Source organism: Onychomys torridus, chromosome 12 (assembly GCF_903995425.1).
Source record: "Onychomys torridus chromosome 12, mOncTor1.1, whole genome shotgun sequence".
NCBI lineage: Eukaryota > Metazoa > Chordata > Mammalia > Rodentia > Cricetidae > Onychomys > Onychomys torridus.
The window spans coordinates 6,117,475-6,128,454 of NC_050454.1; the positions used below are offsets into that span (position 1 = coordinate 6,117,475).

General features: G+C 45.0%; 1 protein-coding gene across 1 annotated transcript; it reads left to right on the plus strand.

Moving 5' to 3' along the window:
* Window positions 1-8,812: 8,812 nt before the first annotated feature.
* Window positions 8,813-9,592, plus strand: LOC118594105 (phosphoglycerate mutase 1-like). The gene has a single exon (XM_036203900.1). It carries the CDS (start codon window positions 8,813-8,815, stop codon window positions 9,575-9,577), a length of 765 nt encoding a protein of 254 aa, XP_036059793.1. The 3' UTR covers window positions 9,578-9,592.
* The last annotated feature ends 1,388 nt before the right edge of the window (window positions 9,593-10,980 follow it).

Genomic DNA, 10,980 nt, shown 5'->3' on the forward strand with positions numbered 1-10,980 from the left:
TTTGAATGTCAGTGAAGCAGACTGAGAAGGCTGGAAAAATTCAGCAAACAACAAAACGAATCATCTTCAGAAGAGCCCTCAAAGCCAAACAGTGAACAGCAGCAGCAGCCACATGGGACTGTAGACTTCAGAAGGGGGTTTTAAGCTCTACAAGGCACTGTTTGTTGTGAGCATCCAGATCCACCTGAGAACGGAAGCCCCTTGTTGGCCCTGCTGGAGGGTAGACAGGCTATAGCTTCAAATCATATCTTTAAACAAATGATCAGCAGGGTTCTGCCAAGGTGCCAGGTGGGCATGAAGTGTGCAGAGAGGCAGAGAGAGGCTAGTTTGAGTAAGGGTATCCTTCGGGCCTATGACAGTTAGTGCTATTGCTCCTAATCAAGCCGTGTTCCCCAAATCAAGGACAAGCTTTTATTTTTATCTTTGTTTTTATTTTTGGTGAATGGGTAGAGAGAAGATGGGGTAGGGCTGGAAGTGCTGGTGCATTCTGGGAATACAGTGGGATGTTGCTTGTGCTTCCGGTCACAGGGCCCTGGGTAGTGACACGAAGTTGATGGGTACCTGGATTTTAAGGTAAACTGGCTACTTCAGCAAGCAGTCAGCTGATCTCAGCGGATTAGGAAAATGGACCCTGGTTTCTCCTTCGCTTCTCAGGCCACTCATGGGGGAAGGGTTAAGCCTTCAGGGAGTCCCCAGAGACCTAGTTCTCTTCCACCTTTGCCTTTACCTCCCCGTTTCTGTGTTGTTCCGGCTCAGCTTGAGGATGGGTATAAATATTAAGCATTGTGCACACATGGAAAGTTTAAAGGTGAGGTCTGGAGTTTCTTATTCCATCCCTGCCTACATCCTAGTCACATGACACATTCTTAACTACAAAGCATCCTGGGAAACCTGGGGGGGGGGAACATGCACTGTTTTACAAACTGTCCGTGCCACAGCCTGAAATCTGGAGAATCAGGACATGGAGAGAATGAAGACATTATGCACACATGACAGGGCTTCTCAAAGTCTTCTAGGAGACTCCCCTAGCAGATGTGGCATAGGATCAACAAGTCAGAGAGGCTTCTAGATGAGAAGTACCTTGTGGTCAAGTTCTTGGAAGAGGGAGTTCAGATGGATAATTCTGATTAAAAGGTGTACTTAGATTTAAAAATAAATCTATTCCATCCAAAAGAAAATGGACAAGAGATCATTCTAGCTCTCTGCTTAAAATGATAGCAAATGGAAAACTCAGCCACATAGGCAACGTCTGGCCCTCACCATCAGTGAGTACCATGAGGCTTACATTATGCTGGCATCCAAAGTTCTGAGCAGACCCTCACAATAACCCCAGGAGGAGAACATGCTAGAAAATTATCACTCCCATTTTAGAAGTGGAAAAGCCTATGTCGATAGAGGTTACCCAGGGCTACACAGCAGATGAGATGAATTTGTAGCCCAAACCCACACTGTGTCTTTCCACAATTACATGGATTCTCCTCAGCACGGAGATGTTGACCACACTTCAGGAAGTTGACTCAGTTGCAGCTCTGGACAAGAGGCCAGAATCCAGCGACATTTTCCTTAATTACAGTCCTTCTGTCTGCCTGACTGTTGGAAGCAGTGGAGCGCCTCCTCGCTCAGGGAGCATGTTCATGTTAGCTGTCAAGCAGTGTGTGCAGCATCTGACAGTCCTAATATCACTGTTTGTATTATCAGACAATTACCAGCCAGGCTCGTATTCATAATTTGACTAACAACTCGCGACAATGATTATTTTTCCTTTTCTGGCAAAACAAATATAGCAGCATTTCTTTTGAGCACCAGCGCTGATGCTCCTTGGCATTCTATCAGCTTAAGGATTTTTTTTTTCAAAAAAAATTGTTAGTTGTACTCCCCCACACCTCGCTAACTTTACAGTCCCCCATGGCATCTGTGTGCAGTGAACTGAGCTGTTGAGACTAAATGTAATTTGCAATCAAGCTTCTGTTAACATGGAAATGTACCGGCTGGCCTGCTGCAATATGGGTTCTCATTCTGTCTAGCATATGGTTGCATTAAATCCAGTCTCCAGAATGTCTCTTGTTACCACATTGTCAATCCGTGCAGAGCAGAGAACCCGAAAAAACCACTAAAGGAACATATTTTTGGAATTGGCGCTTCTATGGATCTTGACAAGAGCTGTCCAAAGACATACTTGGTTACTTGAAATGAACTAGCCCTGTCAGATCCACGCACACATACACACTGACACACGGCAAACTTGAAACTTGGTTGGACGGTCCATAGTCACAGGCACAGGGATTCCACTGGAGGACCAAGGGGAGGTGCCGGACTCAGCCCCGTTAATTACATTTGGAAACTATATCCTTTTTTGCTCACTATTACAAAATTCTAGGAATGCCAGAATAGCTAGAGTCAGACCGGGCTTCAGCAGTCTTTGTGGCTAGTAGCAGAGGCTCTCAAGTGAGTCTAAGTTTGAAGCCTGCCTCTCATCCCTCATAGCTTGGTGACCCAAGACATCTAAAGTTTTCAGTCTCATCACCTGTGAAATGAAAGGAACCAAGAATGCCATCCCAGATGAGGACATTTATGAGGTTTAGCTGCCTAAGCACTGGACTTGCCTTTCTAAATGATGGCCCTTTGAAGTGACAACATCTTCCTCATCATCCATTCTGAGATTAGGTGCTTGTATTTCTCATAGTATCTTCTTCTGTTGGCTTGCTTTTTCCTTCTTGTCTTTTACCCTCCAGGGTCCAGGCCATTCTAAGGAGCTCTGTTCCTAAATAAAATATTTGTGTTTTCTTTCATACAAATGTTCCCTCCACCTTGACCAGGACATGTAGGTCTAATTTGATTCTCTTTTCCAAGGAACTGCTCACTCCACAAGCACTCTACATTCAGCACCTGCTTTCTTTCATGAGCACCACAGCAGGCTAGCATGTACTTGATGATGTCTGGCTTGCACTTTGGCACCACAGCATGGGCTGAGCACGGTGTCAGAACGGATGTGGCATTTCCTGGTCCTATCTGTTAATAAGTATGGATTTGCCTGCTTTCTCCAGCACAGCTGCAGAGTGAACCTATGTACACACCAGTTCATCGTGCTATGTATATAAATGGACCTCTCCTTGATACTCACAATAGCAGTTCTAAATCAATCATTTTAAACATGGAGTGGTGAGTCCCTCCATAGTGTTGTGGAGAGAAAATGTTAGGAGAGTGACTGCCTTGGTTGTCCATCTATAATATATGTATATATGTTATATATTTTTTCAGTTGATTCTATAAGCAGGAAAGACATACACAGAAGGTGTATGAGACACTAAAGTGCTGTCATGCAAAACTCTTCCAATGTTTGAAGAGTACTTTGGGAGATCAGGACAAAATTGGAAAGTGTTCTTGTCCAAAATTCATCCATCTACTAAAAAAATAATAATAATAAAAAACAAAACAAGGAATGTATGATCACAGTAAACAGCATCAGGGTTATATCTAACAAGTTGTCCCACAAAAGAGAATCTGGCAGATTTTTAAAGTCAATAAAGGTACCAGGTGATATGATTCACGAAGCAGCCAAAGGCAGGATGCTCTGATGGTGACCTCACCCAATCTTGAGTGGGCAGAAGTGGGAAAGTACCTGGACCAGGTCATAGGTGATTTTGCAAAATACGTCAAAGGACTGACACATCTGGAGATCTCAAAGCAATGAATAATATGCTCATTTAGCAAGATGCTCAACTGTCTCTTTATGTTCTTTCTAAACACAACTATTCCCCCAACCAGTTTGTAAGCTTTTAGGCCTGACTTCAGTTTTATCCCTGTATCCCGCCCAGCACTCAGTCTTCAATTATTGCTAAACAATCAGATTTAATCCATTAAATTCCATTTCCTCTTTCATATTGTTCCCAGCTCTAACAAGGCACTTGTGATGGTTTTCATGAAATCTTCTGGACCTTGATGGAGTGCCATGATGTTGTGGTACTTGATGTCAGGAGCTTTGCCAGGTTCAGACCTCCACCCCACGTGGTACATGTGGTGTAGCTTGCTCTGCGGGGAGGTCTCACCCGAAGGTGTGAGGGTATGAATCAGCCCACTATGAACATGAGCTGCAGCTGCTGGCGGCCGGCTCTCATGAAGATCACAGAAGTCAGAGGCCTGTCAGGCTGCTGGGCTCAGTGCTCAGGCAGAGTGGAAAAACTCATTAGCTCAGCTTAATTAGAGAACTTTCAAAGTCCTTTAATGGCAGCCTACTTCCTACCACCCCATTAATGTATTCAAAAGATTTTTACACCTTTAATGTGGGAATGATTTTCTTAATTCTCTCAGCACCAAAATGCCAAAGAGTCAAGCTATTGAGCTAAAGAACAAACAGCACAATTATGTCAGTGGAAGCTGTGAGTTGTCTTTGAACCAATAACATTGGGTGTTATTAAAGATGAGATTTTGGACTCAGTTATCATGCTACCTAAAGGCAGGAGGCTTGGCGTTACTGCAACTGCTAAGACCTCCCTTCTTTTCCAGTGCATTTTACAGATTTGAGGAAGCTTTTGCAGCAGTAGGTTCTCCTAAGATGCTAATGCAGACTAGGGGCAGGTGGCATTGATGTCATTCCACAGATGAGGGGATTAAAACGTAGAGCCAAAGAGTGCACAGGGAGACAGTTCTGTGCTTTTGAGGTTGACAAGGAGAATATACATCTTAAGCAAAAGTGAGGTGAGATACTGTCCTGTCAGGAACAAATAGAGGTCCTGGGAGGCAAAGCCGGTTTTGAGGGAAAGGTGGCAGCCTTAGTTTAAGGTGTTGTGTGAGGCTGTCTGGAGCCCCTGGAACGGGATGTATATAATTTCCCAGCTGCCCCTTGCTGTAAATGCACTGTCTCTTCAACCTGCTGCTGCTGCTGCTGCTGAGCATTTTTGCCGCATCAAGATCTTCCTGAGTTAGCCCGAGAGATTATGTCAGTCCGACCTAAATATATATGCACAGTCCACTGCTCTCCTATTCGACAGAGCCCAACCCAGTCTTAGATAGCACTGGCCTTGTAATGCGCTTTCCTAACCTGTGTCTCATTCCATGTCCTCAACACTTCTGGCAGATTTGAGCTACTGTCTGTCTCCTATCAGTTAGGCAATGGAACTCTGTTCAGATGCAGAATTTACCCAGTGATGCAGATAGCTAACGGTGGAGCAGCAGGGTTTGGCATAGGCTGGTGACTCTACCAAGACCTACACCATTGTTCCTAGTGAGGTGTTTTCAAGTATCGATCACATTCTTCACTTTCTTCTCAACATGGCTTGCTAACCCTACCCCAGGGAACATGAGGGACCTATGCTCTCCTGACCAAACTCCCTGTCTAGAGAATCTAACATGTATTTTGGTATGAATTTAGATGCTCTCATGCAGTTCTCATTCTTCCCATTTGTTCTCGAGGTCTTGTTATGCTGCTAGCTGATGGCATCCAGTGATGAGCGGCCAGTCATCCGCCATGTCCTCCTGCATCACCAGACATAGCACGTTTGCATCATAATGGTATTTCTTGAGTGAGTCCTCAAGTGCCCACATGCTTTATAGGTGACTGCTGGTTCCTGTAACTTTAAGGTAATTCTAACCTTAATTTGTAGATGAAAAAATTTAAGGTTAAGTCTTCTCCGGGGAGGTATATAGGCAATAAAGAAGAGGAAGTTCGTAGAATAGTGATGTGACTCTGCACTCTAAAACCACGGGAGGTTCTGCTATCAAACTGAACACTGAAATGTAGCTTGTAGGTACAGACAGGACTGTTTCTCAAGAGCCCTGGATGATGACAGCAGTTTTCTGGTCTCACAAGGGAAGTGCTTTGCTTCTGGTCACAGGTTACGTCAAGCATAGTGGGGTTTTTTTTGTTTTTTGTTTTTTGGGGTTTTTTGCTCTTGAAATTTTGGAGTTGACTCATGCTCATCTTGAAGTAAAGGTACTGGTTACCAGGAGTAAATGTGAATTCACCCTAATCACCATGGTTCCTGTCCTTTTAAAAGGCTGTAAATCTGCCTAGGGAAACTAGTGGGACGGGCTTCATCGTAGTCTCCTTTGCAGGGAGTGTGTGTGAGATCACAGCCGGATGCGCCACAGTCACTTGCATCTTCCTTATGAGAACAAAAACGGCTCCCAAGGAGGACTAAGCTTCCGTGTCAGTTAAGAGGTCTCCAGGAAGGTCTAGAATCGGTTTTGCCTCTTCAATCACTTGTGTTAATAACTTGGTTATTTTAAAGAAAGGGATGAGCAAATCTGCAGATGACACCCAACAAAAATCAGAAGCTTGGAACATCGATCCATGGGAATAGAATGATGGTTTTCTGGGCTGAGTAAGCACTCACGTTCCTTGGCACGACATAGCAGTGTGAATATAATTAACAACAATATATATCAAATATATATCAAACTAGATAGAAAAGAGGAAATACTAACGTGAACGCATTCAGCTCCAAAGGTGACTTTCCTGTGTGGATCCGTGTTCACTGTGTATCTCAATCAAATTGCCACACTGTCCCGGATCTGTAATTACAAATGTGTCGATCAAAAAGGGAACTCCGCAGACTTGCACAGCAATGACACAGTAGAATGAATGGAGAACTGCCTGTTGATCATATGAGGCACCTGCCATGAGGCACCTTTGAACAGGTAGTTCCTCTCCATGTTCAGTCTTGTCTGCTGGTAAAGTGGTAACAGCTTCGTTTGGCTTTTCAGAGAAACACAGGAACTCAAATGGAAGTCTGCCCAGGCTTCATACATGTCTTCAACAAACTAATAGCAATAATAATAATGGTGATTAAAGAACTATGTCTAAAGTGACCTAGACTGGCTGAAGAGGAACTAACATTCACACAACAAAGCAAAGTGCGATGTAAGAAGTAAGGTAAGGTGGCCGTGGTTCCGCTGGCATCAGGACTAAACGTGGGACATCAAGTCTCAAAGAAGTGCTCATCTCATAACCAACTCCCAAGAGCATGTGTGAGTGAGAGTTCAATTAGCTGGGCACATTGGAAAATAAGAAGGGAGATGTCATGTTGATGTTTGTATATGCAAAGGGATTTCATACAAATGGTAGTATTGATATATTTATTATAAAATATTTTATAGTATATTTAAAATGCATTTATTTTGTATATATTTTAAAATATTTATCAAATAAATTCCCAATATGTTTATTTTTATGCATTCTTTTAAAGCACAAGTTCAAGTTGGGGGAAGTTAAAAGGGAGTAAAATTTAGATGGCATTAGAAACCTTTGCATAGCAATTTCCCTGTAAAGAATCCAGGTAGGCTGGGGACAGAAGACCCTCTGCAGGGCTTGCTGCCTTTTCTTGCATGGACGGACACATGATGAACACTGGCTGTGGGAGGGGTTCATCGGACTTGATTTATGTATGACTGCTACAGATGCTGTTTTTTGGGGGGGTGCATAGAAGCCAAATAATAGGATGCAGCTTGAATGTGCAATGAGATCCCAGCTGGAGGAGAAGGAGCCCTCAGGCTCCCAGGGATCCTGAAGAAGACTTGGGGCCATTTCCCACTTCCCAGCAGCAGGTGTTCCATTCAGAAGAGAGAGCTGGTGTCAAGGTTAAAAGTTTGAGCTGTCATAATTTCTCAAAAGACAAATGCTATTTGGAGGAAACATTGCCAGGAAGGACAAGGTTAGCTCATGAAGGCCTTGCAGTTTCCTTGAGGAACACCAGGGACTCTGGCTCCCTCCTGGGTGGCTTCTGAATCTCTGTGCACCCGGCTAGTGCCCTCATGCACTGAATTATAACTGCTGAGGGCAGATCTCCGTACACCGTGAGCTCACTGAGGCAGAGAACATGCTTCAAATGTTGTATCTTCATTTACCTGTTCTTAGCCAACCAGAGTTTATGAACTAAGTTAGTCTTGCTGAATGAAAGACTCTATGTGGGTCTCACTGAAAGAATGGGTCCTGGTTTGATTTGTGGAGAGAGTTGGGGTTGGCAGAAGTTTCTGGATCAGCTAACTATGACATTAAGAATTACTTTTAAGGAGCTGTGCCTTCTGCAGAGTACTTATGCAAATGTCAATGGCAATTGCTAACACTTACTTTGTGCACGGTGACTCTCCTGAACACTCACCTACCTGTCTAGTCATCTCATTGGCAGAACATCATCCAAGCTCCTTTTCCAGCCAAGGAAGCTTAGCCGGCAGAAGCAATGGAACCCAACCACAGAAAGGGGATCAGGATGTGTATGACCCTGATCTATTTGATGTATATGTCTGACTCACTATGTGATCTATGAAATGTAGTATTTTATTTGAGGGAGGGAACTTATTCAGAGTCTCTCAATTCCAAGGAAGACCCCAGACATCCTTAGAACTGAAAGAGTTGGGTTTAATGAAGAGAAGTTAGGCTCTTAGGAATCTTGGGCCTTTGTCCTTGAATGTTTGCTCTAGTAGTGGTGAAAAAGCCCCTGGTTTTCTGAGTTTGCTCTCAGTGGCTGTGATACAGGCTATGACAAAAAACAATTTACTCTGGGAGGCAAGGGCTTATTTGCCTAATGTATGTATCCCAAGTCACAGTTCCCTAAGTCGGGGCAAGGTAGATACTGAACATGGGAACCTGGAGGCAGGAACTAAAGCAGAAGCCATGGATGAATGCTGCTGATCAACTTGCTCCTCCTGGTTCCTTCAGCCTACTTTCCAATGCAACCAGGACCCCACCCCCCCCCCCAACCCCACCCCCACCCCCTGTATAGGGACAGATCGCCCAGAGTGGGTTGAACTCTTCCACATCAACCATCAATTAAGAAAAGTTGTCACGAGTCCCTGCCGCACACCCTTGCGTGTCCCCATGGCCTCCTACAAGCTAGTGCTGATTCGGCACGGCAAGAGCGCCTGGAACCTGGAGAACCGTTTCAGCGGCTGGTACGATGCCAACCTGAGCCCGGTTGGCCACAAGGACGCGAAGCGCGGCGGACAGGCGTTGCGAGATGCTGGCTATGAATTTGACATCTGCTTCACCTCCGTGCAGAAGAGAGCCATCCGGACTCTCTGGACAGTCCTGGATGCCATTGACCAGATGTGGCTGCCAGTAGTCAGGACTTGGCGCCTCAATGAGCGACACTATGGGGGTCTGACTGGTCTCAATAAAGCAGAAACTGCTGCTAAGCATGGTGAGACACAGGTAAAGATCTGGAGGCGATCTTATGATGTCCCACCACCTCCGATGGAACCTGATCATCCCTTCTACAGCAACATCAGCAAGGATCGCAGGTACTCAGACCTTGCTGAGCACCAACTGCCCTCCTGTGAGAGCCTGAAGGACATTATTGCCAGGGCACTGCCCTTCTGGAATGAAGAAATCATCCCCCAGATCAAGGAGGGGAAAAGAGTCCTGATTGTGGCCCATGGCAACAGCCTGCGGGGCATCGTCAAGCATCTGGAGGGTCTCTCAGAAGAGGCCATCATGGAGCTGAACCTGCCAACTGGCATCCCTATTGTCTATGAATTGGACAAGAACTTGAAGCCTGTCAAACCCATGCAGTTCCTGGGAGATGAAGGGACCGTGCGGAAAGCCATGGAAGCTGTGGCTGCTCAGGGCAAGGTCAAGAAGTAAAGGCAAGCAGGGTGACTCCTACCCCAGTACCCTCCTCCCTGCCTGTTTATGCCACCGGCACCCTTCCTCAATGCCTATCACGCTGACTACGTCTGTAGGATCTTAAGTTTAGGTTGTAGCTGCAGATGAGAACCTGCAGCTCCCATTCCCATTTTAGTATTTTATCCCCTGCACCCACTCCCTTCATAGAATCTAGTCGGAATAACACCTCTGGGTGCAGGTTCCTGGTCCACATCCAGGGACAGCTCCCCTTACCAGGAGAGTTGAGAGGTAGTAATTGCAGTTTTTCTTAGTCCTTTGTTTACTAAGAGTCTGCCTTAGGAAGAGGTCTGGGAGGAACCATGCTGTGGTATGACCAATGAGAAGCTGCAGCCCAATTTTGTCCCTGGAGCCTGTCTTGCACCCTTGTTAGGTAACTGGGGGCTTTGGTCATTCCAGTGGAGGGTGAAAATAATTTCCTTCCTGACTAAAGGAGCTGCTGGCCCCGGAAGGTTGGGATCAATCCTGTCAAGTCTATGCGTTATATTCATTTGAAAAAAAAAAAAAGGTACATATATATTTATCAGTACATAAAAGCCCCTCTGAGGTTTCTAGTGGTGATTGAAATAGTCCCATGTGGTCACCAGAAAATAAGCCATTCCTCATAGCAAATGGGATAAATTCCTTATCTTCAAGGGGCAGGAGTGCCTCTTGCTGTGTTAGAGTTCCTCTGTCTTGTCTTGTAGAGGTGAAGTGCCCCTTGATCATGTCCAGGATTTTGTCTGTCACTGTCTGAATCATGTTCTAGCTGCTTGACCTTCTCATGTGGGTTGAGAACTCGTTTGGGCATAAATACTAAATCTCTTTCCAGATCAGTATAATAAAAGAGTGATGTGCAATAAATAAAAAAAAAGAAATAAAAGTTGTCACAAGCTTGCCTTCAGATGACTCTGTTGGAGGCACTTCCTCAGTTGAGGTTTCCTCTTCTCTGATGACTCCAGCGTTGATGTCAAGGTGCCAAGAACCAACCAGGACAATGGGATTAAGACTCATTTGGTGGAGCTGGACTGCCAAGAATTATGGCAAGAGTAAACCCTTCTCCCTGTTTCCAGTACTGGCCACTATACAAGTAGCTATTAAGGGTAGAGATTGCAATAATAGGAGGAAAAAAGAAGTGCAGCTCTCAGCCCCCTTTCCCTAGGGCTGTCTTCAATCTGGAAGAGTTCTTCTTCTTCTTCTTCTTCTTCTTCTTCTTCTTCTTCTTCTTCTTCTTCTTCTTCTTCTTCTTCTTCTTCTTCTTCTTCTTCTTCTCCTCCTCCTCCTCCTCCTCCTCCTCCTCCTCCTTCTCCTCCTCTTTCTCCTCCTCCTCCTTCTCCTTCTCCTCCTCGTCCTCCTCTTCCTCCTCCTCCTTCTTTTCCTTTTTC

Coding starts and splice junctions, on each gene's coding strand:
- LOC118594105 (XM_036203900.1), top strand. CDS start 8,813: ATGGCCTCCTACAAGCTAGTGCTGATTCGGCACGGCAAGAGCGCCTGG.